This window comes from Gavialis gangeticus, unplaced genomic scaffold (assembly GCF_001723915.1).
Source record: "Gavialis gangeticus isolate Ggan-Ray unplaced genomic scaffold, GavGan_comp1, whole genome shotgun sequence".
NCBI classification, from domain to species: domain Eukaryota; kingdom Metazoa; phylum Chordata; order Crocodylia; family Gavialidae; genus Gavialis; species Gavialis gangeticus.
The window spans coordinates 59,950,153-59,964,895 of record NW_017728992.1 but is presented as its reverse complement, the minus strand read 5'-3'; the positions used below and the strand labels follow the sequence as shown (position 1 = coordinate 59,964,895).

Genomic DNA, 14,743 nt, shown 5'->3' with positions numbered 1-14,743 from the left:
CGCCGCCCCCCCACCTCCACACTGCCTGCCCCCCCATACTAACCACACACTGTCCCCCACCACCTCCCACATTACTGCCCCCCCCATCATCTCTTCCCCCACCACCTGCAGTAATGGGAGGGTGAATTTAAGACAATCCTCCAATAACTAAATTCCATATATGGAAATTTATAAATGTTCTGTATATAGAATTTAATTTTTCAGCAGTTGTCTTTCACAGTAATCTTGTACCCAGGTAAACACGGTATAGAATACCATCAAGATTATCATAACCAGTAATTCAAACATCCATAATTGTGTATTAATGCACAGAATCATGAACATATACAGTTGCTGAAAGGAAATGCCACTAAAGTTTCATAGGTTACATTAACATTTCACCATGGTTAAAAGAAGAATTTTAAGTTTGGCCACTTAAAAAAAAGCACACAATATACTTCACAGCCTTACTTTGTCTATTTTTAATAGAAGCTAATTCTTCTAATACAGTCTGGTCTGTAGATCTGGCAAAAGCCTCTGCTGTTGCACAATACCCATGATGAACTAAGTAAGATGAAACCATTCTGAAAAGAAAAGAAAAAAGAATCAACCACTTAAAAGAAAACATATCACTTAGAGCATGATATGAGTAAGATACTTTTCAATTTCAAAAACCCTGAATGAACAAATCCCCAGGCTTTTTAAAACTGCTAGTAATAGAATATATCTAGAATTCTCTTTGCAATTGACAAATGTTTGTTTAAAAATATTTTAGCTAGAACATATTGATACCTTTTTAGAAGAGCTAAAGATCCCTTTAGAAGATATTCAGATTTTTATTTTGTGTTTTTTCAAGCTATTTTAAATATTTTTTAAATTCCTATAGAATCAGATGGATTATTTTTTTTAACAAATATCCCAAGTTTTAATCAAATACAGTATTATATTTGCATCTCTAAATTGATACATTTTAATTGCTCATTAAATGCATGGACTAATACAAGGGGCTAAATCTTGTATTCTTTTTTACTGAACAGATATAAAATGAAGAGTTGTGAGAATTTTTTCAAGTAGTACCAAAGCTGTACCATCATCTGGACTTGGCATGACAAAGACTAAGTGAGGGCTTAGAGAAAACTTCATCTCTACTCAGTACTAAAATTGCCTATTAGAGCCACGGTATTTAAAAACACCAATAGTTGTCCACTGGTAGCCAGCCTGCTAGCCAACTGAGACAGGTCGCCAAAGACAAACGACCAGCAGCCACAACTGATGTAGGCAGGGATTTGTACCAGTAACCTAGGCCCCGACCCTGCAGACAGGCATGTTTAAATACAAGTAGATCCATTTTGTAAGTGAGGGATGCTGATACACATTTTATAGAATTTTTTCTGAATCAAGACCCTACAGAAGAAAAGCCTCTAGAACTTTGACTCATCCACTCCTAATTTTTTATAAATTTTTAATGTTTTAGTATGAATACTGGTACAGAAAGTAGTGATGACAAGTCCTCCCAATGTGCCTGGTAATTAAAATAATCTGATAAGAATATCTATGGCAAGCGTTTCAATCATGAGGATGGTGCCCACTCTTAAATACTGTATACAGGTACAATCCAACTCCACATACTCGGACACTTCTGCTCCCAAGTAATATTATCTTTTTAAATTAAAATGGGGCTTTTTAGCTTAGAATTATGTCACTTAGTTCTTTACAGCAGGGGTTGGCAACCTTTTGCCACAGGGGCCACTGCTCGTGACCCAGTCTCCACTATGAGTGGCAAATCTCTGCATCCCTCTTCATCCCCAAATCCCTAGCGATCGGCAGATGCTGCGGAGGGAACAGATGGAAAAAGAGAGGGGTTGCACCCTGGGTACACTTTTTCTGCTGCTGATTTCCTGAGCTGTCATGGGTCAGATCCAGTCTCTTCACAGGCTGGATCCAGCCTGTGGGCCATAGGTTGTTGATCCCTGGCCTGTGGCACTAAACATCAGCATGTACGTTCTAAAGATGTGGTAAATCAATACTTCTAACAGCAAATCAGCAGCCATGCCAAAGACCACAAGGGGGTCAAATGTGATGTTTCTATAAACACTTGCATGTTATATCTCAAAAATTAATTTCCAATTTAAATGCAAAACACAAATCTAAGAACTATTCCAAAGTTGAATGCAATTGGGATTTTGTATTTATGTATGCCCATATTTTACTCATTTATAAATTAAAGTTTTATTTCAAGTGCAGTCTTTAAGCTTCCTCAAATTCTTACTTCTGAATCATTGTCTGCCATTCTCCTTCCCGATCCCCTATAGGAAATCTGTCGATTTGAGCCTGAATTTTGGTTCTCCATTCTCGCATGTAGTCTTCAATATCGAACACAAATGGATGCTGCCCAAAATTAGCATCTACAACTTCGCCCGGTGTTTGAAGCCCTACTGTAGGGTACAAGTTTGGCTGCAAGAGATTATTTAGAATTAAACACTTTTTCTATTTATTCCAAATTTCTCTACCTCCTTCACTGATTTTCAGCATCCCCCCCATGACTTACCAATGGCATAACAACAATTTCTCAGCTAGGTCTTCCAGTGGTTAAGTAAATTTATGTACCCTATAGCAATTCAACATAATACAAGGTTGCAACACCACTGGGAGTGAAAACAATCTGAGGCTCAATCTTAGTGATAATTAATCCAGTTAAATGCAGTTAAAGCCTTATAAGCATGACAATTTTTGGCTTTAATTTTATAATGTGACTTTCCAAGCCAAATATTAAATCTTGACACACAATTTTTGTTTTTTTTCTGGAAACAGTGGCACAACTACATCATACAACAGGAATGTGCACCTAAATCATAGTCCAAAAAGGGTATGTCTACATAGACCTGACAGCCCAACTGGACATACCCCACAGCTAATTTTAATTCAGCTACAATGGATAATAAGTAAAATTATGGCAGCACATTTTTCAGTGAGACCTGTACAAGACCATGTGTATGAACGCTGGTTACCAAGCCATGCCAAGGTCTTTGCTGTACATCTTCACTTACTGTGATAATCATTTGTTTTAATCTAGCTAGTATAAATCTGCTTACCCAGCTGTGTCATTCCCTAAACCAAAGCATACCACTACCCAAGCTGAAAACCTAGATTAACTAAAAACGGAGAAGATAAGGAAAGGTGAAATAAATAGATCATACTTATATACATAATGTTGAAGATCTCTTCACACAAAATAATTTAGATAAAATAATATTCAATTAAAATATGATACAAGAACTTCAGGTATGCTGTCAATGTTAAGCCATTTCCAGTTTGCTAAAATAATCATTACATTTATGTCTTATGCCATACAATGAACCCTACAGGAAGAGAGTTTGGAATAAAAATGTTGCATGTGACTTGTATTTACACCATTTCTTATAAAACACAATCCTTCCAAGAGAACAAAGTTCATAGTTGATTTTACACTCACAAAGTTGGTGTTTAAATAGGTCTTCCCTCTGTACACACAACCCATACCTCTTGTGTATTTACATTATTTTAAAAGTCACTTAATACATTCTTGTTCTAATTACTGACCAAAATTCTCAAGACAGTGCCCTCAAATCAATACTGTAACTAGAACATGGGGAAAATGGTATATTTGCTTTTTTTTTTTTGTATGAGCATCTGGTCTGTTTCATTGATGCTTATCAACTATATTGAAACTGAACACTAGAAATATTAGTTATATGCATAAGAATGTTGTAGCATACGTTTCTAAGCAAAACAAGCAGTTATTTTACATTTATAGCAGGTAGAAAATCTGACTTCTTATTTGAAAAAAAAAAATCAACTCATCTTACCGGTAGATCTGTGAAAGCAATACCTGTAATGAACAGAAACACATCAAAAATTAATTTAATCAATTTTTTATTAAAACACACACAGGAAAAAAAGCATGCTGAACAAGAAGCTTCCTAGAACTTTGATTCTCATTTACAATTCACTTAAATCAAAATTTAAGAATTTTAAAACTGTGGACTTGGATCAAATAGGACTATAATAACTACATTATTTAACAGCAAGAACATTAGATTTTAAGATCTAAGCTTCTCTAACAATTATCTATACAAGTCAGGAGTGCTCAGCCTCTGGCCCATGGGATAGATGTGGCCCGCAGGGCCGTCGTATCTGGCCTGCGGGGCTCCCCATGGTTCTGGAAGCTCCTTTCCCTTCTGGGGCTGTGGTGGGGCTCCCAACCCCCTCCACACAGCCAGATGGTAGGTAGCTGGGCTTGCCTGGGTGCTGGATTGGGAATACCAGCTAAATCTGGCCCAGACAGACTGGGTACTGTCAATTCGGCTTGCTGGGCAAAAGGGTTGGGCACCACTAGTATAGGTAAACAGAAGTCACCAGAGCAGTCTCAGAACTTAGCATATATGTCTGCAAACAACCAGGTTGTGTAATTGATAAGAGAAGACAAAAAGGTCACTATCTGTCAAAGAGAAAAAAGGTAACAGGGAATTATGGTACACATTTTCAAAAAGGTTAAAGAAGTCATATATAGTATTATTAAGGCCAAACCTTTCAAACTTAAAATGTATGCAGTTGGATTCTGACCACAGTTTACAAAAGCCAAAGTATAGATTTAAGAGCTTATCTTAAATCAATCAAGTTTGAATACTGTAACTGAATTCCTTGAATTACATGGAGAAATGTAACATAATATTTTCATAAGAGATTTTGTGATCTGCATGTTATAATATTGAGACACTCAAGTTTTACTCCAAAGATTATGGGCAACACATGGCATTACTTTTCTTGCTTGCAAGAATAAAGCAGAAGTAGTAATTCTATGCGAGTGATGTTCTTCTACAAAATTCACAGAAGTATTGCTGAAAATTAACTAGAACCAATTCAAACTATTTTTGTTTTGAAGTATGGTAAATTTATACCAGTCATCTTGATACCTAGTTTTATACCCATGAGCAGCTGATAACCTAAAGAACCAAAAAGATCATTTTGCAATCAAAGCTCAAGTTTAGAGAAAAATCTGATCTCTATACATTTCCAGAGCTCTAAACACATTTTAGAGAAAATGTAAGTTAAAAAACCTCTACAAATAGATTTTGGGAAGTAAAAATCCTTATTTGACAGTTGAGAAGTATTTCATAACTTCCTTCTCCTAAAGTTGAGAGGGTTTTGGTTTTATTTATTTTTTTAAACTTTTTTCTAGTCAGTCTATGATGATGATTCAAATCCACTTTTTTCTCTTTTAGTCTCCTCTATTTAATACCAGAGTCATCTAGCATATTTAATGGCTAAAATAAAGCTTCTAATTTCTCTTCATCTAATTGCACTAACATCCCCATCCTCAGTCCCTGAGGCACTTGATTTGGGGCCCCTGATTCCTTACGGTCATCCTTCAGCTTACAGATATGACCAAATACTGGCAATTCCTCCCATCATATCCAAAATCCATTATTTTGCCTATGACTAACAGTTCACGTCCTAACCTTTTCTTACATACCTTAGTTAATGCACCTTGCTAAATTTTTATATTTGACTTCAGTCTTTTCTAATCTGTCCAAAATAATCAGTTCCCTACACACATTTGTACAGACATTCAGAGACAATCACTCTAGCCAAACTTATCATCTTTGTTTTTAAGGCCCATCTTCATGTCTAAGTTCCTCTCCCCCAATCCTACTCCAGCCAACTTCAGAAATCATAACTCTTCATTAGCCATCACACTTTGTCTGAGCCTTATTTTGTGCTAACCCTTACTACTCAAAAACACTTCTAACACCTGCTCACCATGCCACAACTTTTTTTTTTTTTTTTACTTCACTGCTGATACAGATAAACACACAAGAAAAATATATATTTGATCACTGAAGTGTATGTGACTACCTGAATCACCAGATAATTACATCTGAAGAGTAATATAATTCAAATTAATACCACTTCTTCCTACTGTTCTCATCCACAGTTTCTGTAAAAAGTGCGGTAACAAGACATGGTTCCTAATTTTAAAGTAAAGGTTAAACTGACAAAACTTGAGCTGGCCTTCACTGGTGGGGGCCCACCTTTTTGACAGGCATACCACAAATTAAGCATCCCAAATGTCACTTCAGTATTCTTCCCTAGCACTGTCTTCTGCTCTTTTTTTACACCCTGCCCAATCTGTGAGATGTTTTTTACTCTCTGCCTGATCTCTTTTTCCCCTCCCTGCCTTATCTGTCATGGAGCTGCCTGTCCCCTCCTGGATCCATTATGTGCCACACACAAGAGATGCCTTTGCCACCTGCAGCACCCATGCTGTAGTTTGGCCACCCCTGGTCTACTTAACTCGCTCATAGCTCTGTTCCACCTCCAAAAGGCTGGAGGTCTGGACTAGAGACATTCACACTTTTCCTGGGCCACTGGATCAAAGGGATGTTTAAGATAAAGCTCCTTTGATTTAAGGAGGCTGATGTAGCAATTCTCCACTAAGGAGCACTAAATTACAAATAAATTCTCTGAATTCCTTTTGGTTGCAAAGCTCAGATTTGCTAACAGGTTTACAGTTATGCAGTATTATTAAAGGAAAAAACTAAGCTTAATGCCATAACTGAGGAAAATAATTACCTTACACTGAAGGCCTCAGAAGATTCTGTCAAACCTGTTTTAGTAACCATGATTTGGTATACACCTCTGGGACAAAGGAGCATACACTTAATGTAGTTCTACTAATATGCTTTTCATTTTTTCCCCTAACCTTGCAGTTAAGCTCTAGACTATTGTTAGCTATGACTTTTCTCCATACCCAAACTGTGTCCATTTTTCGTGTAGAAGCAGGTATTGTTGATAAGGTTTACACAACAACCAATGACATCACCAGTTGTGAACGTCGGGCCATAGGGTTGTCCCGTTCCAGACGAACAAAATGAATGTCCATCATCTCCATGGTAACCATATGAATGTTTATCCCAACCTAAAACAAGACATATAAAGGTTTAAATATATTTGTTTCTACTACAAGATAATGGGGTGGGAAAAGGTTATTTTTTCTGTGTACTTTTCCAAATCCAGTTTTGAATAAGTTGATTACTACTGCTTATTTGCATCAGCTTTCTTAATTTCAAAAACCTACCTGCAGGTTTGATATACCTCAAAGTGGTGAGGGTTCCTTTGAATGCCATCAAACACACTTGAAAAACCTATTCTTGGAGCTGCAGGTCATGGTGCCAATCATACTGGCTAAGGAACCAGACTTATCAGTAGAGAAAGTCACTTCTTGCCCCTGACCATCCTTAGCTGCTGTTCAGCAACAAGAAGTGCTTTCCCCGCATAGCAACCAAGCTTTTAGACTAGAACAGGGCTATCAAAACTTGTTATGCCCACTAGGTCAGATCTGGACTGCAGGGCTCGAGGGCAAGATCAGACCTGGCTCCAGCAGTGAGGTGACTGGAGACATCGTTAGCCTCCAGAAGCATCTGAGCCTTTCTGCTGCCTCAGGGCATTATGAAAATTAGCGATGCCACTCCAAAATTAGTCTCTCATGGGGTCCATGCCCTGGAATTTAGTGGTGGGGCAACTGACAGCAATGTTAACACCATGTAGAAGTGTTGCCTCAAGGAGCAATGGAAATTAATGCTGCCACTGCTCACCGCACACCCAAATTTCCAAGGCCTCCACTAGTCACCCCATTCCTGAATTTCCAGGTGCAGATGACATGGCTTGCAGGCTAGATTTGGTCTGTGAAGCCACATCTAATACTCCTGGATTACGGTATTACTAGTCTTTTTACCCCAAAGAACTGAAGATCCAGAAGTTAACCCAGGGAAAGTCACCACCATTGGGTAATCAAAATATACTCAAATAAGGACCTAATTCTACATTTAGAGAAGCTGCAGCTTCACATAGTTAAATTTTCTTCTTTCTTTTAAAAGGAGATTATTTACTAAACACTTGCAGTTTGAGGAGATTATCTGTTTCAATATCCTCATGATCTGTTTCAGTACTAATGCTTAGGAAAGGAGTGACCTTCAGGCACCATATATGCACCTTAACAGATCTAAATGTCTTGTGGAAGATTGTACAAGGGGTCCTAAACCCAATCCATCCTACCTCTATTTTACATAATTAGAACCCAAACAATATAATTGAAGAACCAGTTAAACTATTTGGGAAAAACACTCTGTCTTCCTTTTATTATTGTAAGAGCTCCCCATTTTGGGAAAGCAGACCAAAAAACTTTTAAATGAGGAAGAGAACTAAGGACTGTTTCCCTCTGTTTTCAGGTATTTTAAAATTATTACCATACTAAACATCATATGTAAGAACACCGAGTACTCGCTCTATCACAGCTAGATACACCAAAGAACTGTTGTGTAAACAGATGAACTGAGCTCCAGGAAACAGATTGAAAGACTACTTACAACATAGTAAGTATATTCTAAAGACTTCATTTACTATTATACTTATTTTACCAGAGATTTCTCATTTTACCAGAGAAGCACACAGATTTTGCAGTTTTGCAACGAGCCCTCTGCAAGCTGGCAGAGCTCCAGCCTGCAGGAAGCTGGGAGGGAATGGGAGGAGGCTGGTCAGGCACGGGGCGCCATGTGATGTAGATGCACAAGGCTTGTCTGTCTGGAGAGCAGCAGGACCGTGCAAAATTTCGGCAGCTGTTTTGTTTCAGAGGTATTTCCGAATCACAATGGAAGGCTTCAAAACATCTCCGAAATGAAACGAGGCATCTGAAACATTTGGGGAAATTTTGGAGTTTCGGAGCCAGGCTTGCAGGAAAACAGCTGTACGCTGCTGTGCAACTCAGCTCTGCAGGGAGCAGAGATCTGTGTTGGGGGTCTCCTCATTGCCACTGGCCGCCCCATGCTGTCCCGGCAATGCGGGACTGGACAGGGCAGACAGCAGCTGTGAGGAGACCCCCAGTGCAGATCTCTGCTCCCTGCAGAGCCAGGTCATGGCAGGGCAGTGCTGGCCCCTGCCATGTGACCTGGTTCCTCAGGGAGCAGAGATCTGGGGCAGGCACTGGCAACGAGAAAACCCCCAGCATGGATCTCTGCTCCCTGCGGAGCCAGCTCGTACAACAGGGCAGGGCTGGTCCCTGCCATACAACCTGGCTCCGCAGGAAGCAGAGATCCGGGGCAGCGTAGAGCAGGCAGCAGCACCGAGGAGACCCCCGGCACAGATCTCCGCTCCCTACAGAGCGGAGTTGTGCAGCAGGGACCTGCAGGCTTGCTTGTCACTGTGTGCTGCTTCCCTGCCCCCTGACTTGGAGTGACAGGGATCAGAGATCTTCACAGGGGTCTCCTCGCCTGCACGGAGGGCAGCAGCCCTCCACCTCCCCCTATTCACAGCCCCGCCCCGCTCCCCGCTGGGGCTCCAAGCCCCGCCTGGCTGGGCAGTAGGGCTGGGCGAAGCTTGCAGCCCGTTGGAAACAGATTCAGAGGAGATTCAGTGGAGACGAATCTCTGAAACAGATTCGACTGAAACGAAACAAGACAGTGATCTGAAACACACAAATCTGAAACCAAACTGAAACACAGCTGTTTTGCACATCCCTAGAGTGCAGCTTCTGCAGGTAGGTAGGTGGGGGGAAGGGGGAAATTGAGCTCCTGTGGGGGGTAGGTGCAGGCTGCAGGCTCTAGTCCAGCAGGCGTGACCTGGTGCAGCAGGGAATAGCCGGGCCGCACTGCTTGTTGCTGCAAGCTCCTTGCTGCCCTGGCAGTGTGCCCCCTGGATGCACAGCAGCTATGATCGGTACAACTCTGTGCCGCTGCCCTTACTGCAACCATGCGCACAGGGGGCATGTTGCCAGCGCAGCGCAGAGCTCGCAGCAACAAGCAGCTTCTTCACGCTACCCCACTGTTCCCTGCTGGGTTGGGTCATGCCTGTTGGGCTATGGAGGCCCCAAGTTAGGGCAGCAAGGGGGTGGGGAGCCTGAGCCTATGCCCACCCCTGCCTTGCACACAGATCTGGGGGCATAGCTCCCCTCTTTCCCCCAGGAAGCAAGTGCAGTGCTGGGGAGCCAGCTCCACCCCCCCTGCCCAAGTGCACAGCCTGTCCCATGCTTAGATTTGGGGAGGGGGCACAGGTCCCCCATGTCCCATGGGGAGCAAGTCTCCCCCACTCAAGCCCACAGCAGGCAGCAGGGTGGAGCTGCTCTACTGCAGCAGCTGCAGCCTCTTACCAGGTGCAGGGGGCTGAGCAGCCAGGTCCACAGCAGCTTGTATTGCAGTTCCCCAAGTACCCTGGGGCCCCCTCCAGCAGGGTTGGGGGGGGACAGGGTCACCAGCATAGCTAGGGGACTGTGGGGGCACCAGCAGGGATGTGGGGGTCTTAATCATGGATTTTTGGAATTTTAATTGAGAATTCTCATTATTTAATTGAGAAAATATATAAATCAGGGAAAACCAGGAACCCTGATCATCACATAAAGAGGGTCAGTCTTCAGTCTAGATCTCAAAATATAAGCCTGGCTACAGTTATAGCTACTTATATTGCAGGCTGTATAGACCAGTGGTGTTCAACCTTTTTGCTAGGTGGGTCAGGTGGGCAGTTCCAGTCCCTCCACAGGCCAGATCAGGCTGGTGGTCCTGATCCAGCAAATGAGGCAGGCTTGGCAGGGCCCTATCAGGCTGTGCAGAGGGGAGTAGGAGGCAGTTCAGATCCAAACCAGGCCCATGGGGGAAGGGGGCTTGGTGCTGCTTTAGCCATGGAGAAGAGGGGTCATTTCCCTTGTGGTAGGAAGGGACATGACCCAGCCCCAACCCAGCTGCATGGGAGGGAAAGGGGTATGGCCTGGTCCCAAATAAGCTGCACAGAGGGAAGAATGTGGCCAGTCCCTGCAGCAAGAAAGGGGTGCGACCCCATCCTAACCCAGCTGCAGAGGGAGTAGGGTGCAGCTCAGCCTTGATGTGGCCATGAACGGCAGGGGACAGGGCCCAGATCCAACCCACTGCATAGCATGTAGAAGTGGCAATATTAACTGCCACTGCTTCCCTGCTGCCAAATTTCCTGACCTGTGGGGAGCACTACAGGACAGATGTGGCTCCCAGAGCCTTGACATTTGGCCTACAGGCCAAAGGTTGTCCACCCCGGTCAGATCAATGGTACAAGCAGTATACCCCTAAATATTCACATCAAGTAGATTTAACTTTTAAGGTAGTGGCTCCTAATCATCTATAGGGATGTGGTGCCCTCAAGGCACATTTTAAACTGTAATTTGCTAATAAATGAATATCTGAACTTGCAGCAAATAGTATGCAAATCTATCTACCAGAATGACCCCAACTATTCCAGGGTAATTCAGAGTACTTGCAACAGTCTGAAATATAAGAATTGTGGAAGTTCTTAATAGAAACCAAAAGTCTTTTAAGACACAACTGTTAGCTGTGGAAGCTTTAAGTCCCTCCAGAATAACCTGGAAAAGATCAGTATTGGAACTCACTCATGTACAACAATCAGTGAACAGGTTAAGAGCTACTGTGAAGAATACCTTACAGAGTTCAGAGCCGAACTAAAGACTCCAAGGAGTCTAAATTACCACTGGTAAGATGAACTGTGGGACTTGCTACTGGAGCCTCCCCACCCACCAAGTGCCCAAGACACTTGTCTCGGTTACAACTGGTAGTAAAAGAAAAGGCTGGCCCCCTTCACACATTCTGGTATTTCTACTCTAGTGAAAAACCAACAAGAAATGTGTCTATTGAAATAAATACCATGTCCTTACTAGAGTACTTAACCCTCTGAGGAACTAACTGGCATATGTGTACTCAAAAGAAAGGCCTCATCATGAAGATGTACACAATTTTCAGAGAGAAAGATATGGATAGTAAGACTAAGCAAATGCAGGTTGGGAAAGAAACCTGGGGAAATAAACTGAGATGCAGCAATGGAGCAAAATTTGGAAGCTGGTTATTCATTATCTATACATATTTTATGGAAAGCAAATAGTTATGAAGCATTCTACAGTTTTTTTTTAAAGGGTGATACACAACATGTTGGAGATGCTATAGAGAAAGAGGCTCCCTTTTTCATATGTGGTAATTGTGCCCAGAGGTCCTAATATTCCAGGGAGGAAGGGGGGCAGGGGTTGAACAGAATAGTAACTAATGGGCTGGGTGGAAATATCCCTTTGCATCTGCTGCTTTGTCCACTGAATGCTTCTGCAAGATTTACTTTGTGTGGAATGAAAAGCTGGCATCTTTTGTGTTATCTACTAAACTATGTATTGCTCAAGTGAGAAGGAACCCATCCCTGAAACTGATATACTAAAATATGGCAAATTCTGGTGATGGAGAAAATTGTCTCATCAGGTTATATCAGTGATCCGCAACCAGAATACCATGGCACCCTGGGGTGCCTGGAGATCCTTTCAAGGTTGCCATGGGGTGCCATGAAATGTTAACACACTTAAGTGTGCAAACATGATTCACAAGATAAACCCAGAGATTTCAAATAGGAACCCAAAATGTAAAGAGCATTCTAAATTGTTGTGGTCTTTCTGAATTTTTTGCAACAGAAAAAAGTAGTTCAGGTTTTTTTATGTAGTCAAAAAAAAATGAGTGAAAACTAAGAGCTGGCATTTTCTGAGAGGTGCCTTGAGTCTAAAAAAGTTGAGAAGCACTTAGTTGGATTCCATTCCTGACTTATACCGGGGCCAAAGTTTCACCAGTCAGTATGCCAAGTCTTGAGCCAGATTATTTAAATACTAATATTACTGAACATTATTTTCACTTATATAAATCATTATATTGGTAGTAGGTGGTAGGTGATAATCTGTGAGAATTGTTATTACTGTACTTGCATTGTAAAGATGTAAAAATGTCAAATCTGTTGCAACTCTTACGTACCCCTCTTGTGCTGAGAGCTTTGTTTCTTTAGTTGCTTGAAGAAAAAGTGTAAGGAGGGGGAAAAAAAAGAACACTTTAGATTTTAAGTCTGGAGCAGCCTTCAGTTTCTCATTTAGAAACCAGAAAGAGGCAAGGACATCTTCTGCAAGGCAGACTATATTCTCCAAAGAGGCAAGAACAGATTCTCCCCAGACCCTGTCAATAATTTGCACAAGCAATCTTTTATGAAACAGGAGGTCAAGGATTTGGCAGCAAAAAAAGGAAGTGAGATAAAGCAGGATGCAAGATACCTGCTACTGAGGCATCACTATCACCTTCCTAACCTTCACTTGGCACCAAATGATCATAGAAAAGTAGAGCTAGCTGTAAGGGACCTTAACAAGATCATAAAGTCCAGCCCCCTGCTCAAGACAGGATCATTCCTGACTAAAACCATCCCAGCCAAGTGTCTATGTAACCTGCTCTTGAAAACTTCCTGAGATGGAGATTCCACAACTGGTCTAGGTAGCTTATTCCAATGCTTGATAACCCTGACCAGAAAGTCCATTCCAGTTTCACAGGACTATTTGTTCCATTCATCAAGAGCAGAGGCCTTGGCAAGCTTGCCAAATCCACAGGTATCAAAATTCAGTTCCCCTATGCTGCTTCAAAGAAAAATTCTGACCTAATAAGTGAAGCTGTGTCCGACCCAAAGTGGGCCTCAGTTTTAAATTATATCTTAAAACGTTGCTAATGCCCTCTACATTTGAGTCCACTAGAAAATTCAGTAACAAAAACTGATAATGCAACAGGCTATACTGACCTGAACAAAATTAAAATTCAACTTCAATACCTATACTAAATGAAAATGAGTAAGTCTGATGCAATCCATAGCGAAGTCTTAAGAAGAAATCAAGACTTCCATATCAACCAATGCAATCAAAGGAACAGAGCAAGAGATACAGCAAGGATATGTTTCTCTGGATATTCAAACCTGCAAAAAAGCATGACCCTACACTGCTTTGCAACTAAGTCCACCTGTATCCTGAATAAAAGAAACCTATACTAAATATGCCATTACCTCTTTACCATAAAGAAAAAAGAATATACAAAAAGCAGCTTGTATTGCAGTTCTCTGAGAGGCTTCTTTCATGTCATCTGAAGATACTAAAATGACCAGAACCAAAATATAACAGCACTTCTTTATTTTACTGTTCTCAGTTACTCTGTTGACAAAACCCTGCACTGATTAACAGCGTTTTGCTAACTCTGCAGTTACAGATGTATCTTAAAATTTTTCAAAATCTGAATTTAATACCATCTAATAATTCACTGATTTGAGAAACAGGAACAGTATAACTGGTAGCTGCTGTTACTATATCACTATATGGCAGCCAATTTAGACAGAAAAATAAATGTTTGAATGCATGAGAAACCAGATGCTAAAGATACCATATACCAGTTTACTATTTACATTTGGTTAATATTAACCAAGTTCAAATCTAAGCTTATATCTTTTGAAGTTCTCAATTCCTTATGCATACTTAAATGAGAAGCAATCCCAGCCCTACCCAAAGAAAAATTATTTTAGTGATAAGAATGTTCCTGCTTACACTGCTGGTTTCTTTAACACAACATTTTAGGCAAGAGTATGAATTTCTGGAAGCTGTGTTTCCCACAATACCCATAATTTATCTGAAGTGTCCATATATTAAGGCATATATTTGACAGCACAGACAATAAGTGCTACAGGTATTACTGCCCTAAGCAATTAAGCTTACTGGAAGAAAATATTTCACCAACCTGTAAACATTTAAAATCTCAACCTCAACTTTTTTACACTAACAATAAAAGAGTCCAAAAAGAACGATTTTAAGGGCCAATAAGAGCTGAAATAGCCAAATTCATTTGGTCTTTCAGGTTTTTTTTTTTTTTTTTTA

The 14,743-nt window shown here is 41.0% G+C and overlaps 1 protein-coding gene across 2 annotated transcripts in view; it reads right to left on the bottom strand.

Annotated features, from left to right (window-relative positions):
- The window catches only part of RANBP9 (RAN binding protein 9), a 75,143-nt gene that overhangs the window by 20,398 nt on the left and 40,002 nt on the right, over positions 1–14,743 (bottom strand). For both annotated transcript variants that reach the window (XM_019523128.1, XM_019523122.1), the window contains exons 4-7: positions 6,770–6,937; positions 3,825–3,847; positions 2,249–2,433; positions 451–563 (exon numbers count right to left, since the gene is read on the bottom strand). In XM_019523128.1, coding sequence (XP_019378673.1) covers positions 451–563; positions 2,249–2,433; positions 3,825–3,847; positions 6,770–6,937 — 489 coding nt within the window. The remainder of the gene's footprint in view (positions 1–450; positions 564–2,248; positions 2,434–3,824; positions 3,848–6,769; positions 6,938–14,743) is intronic.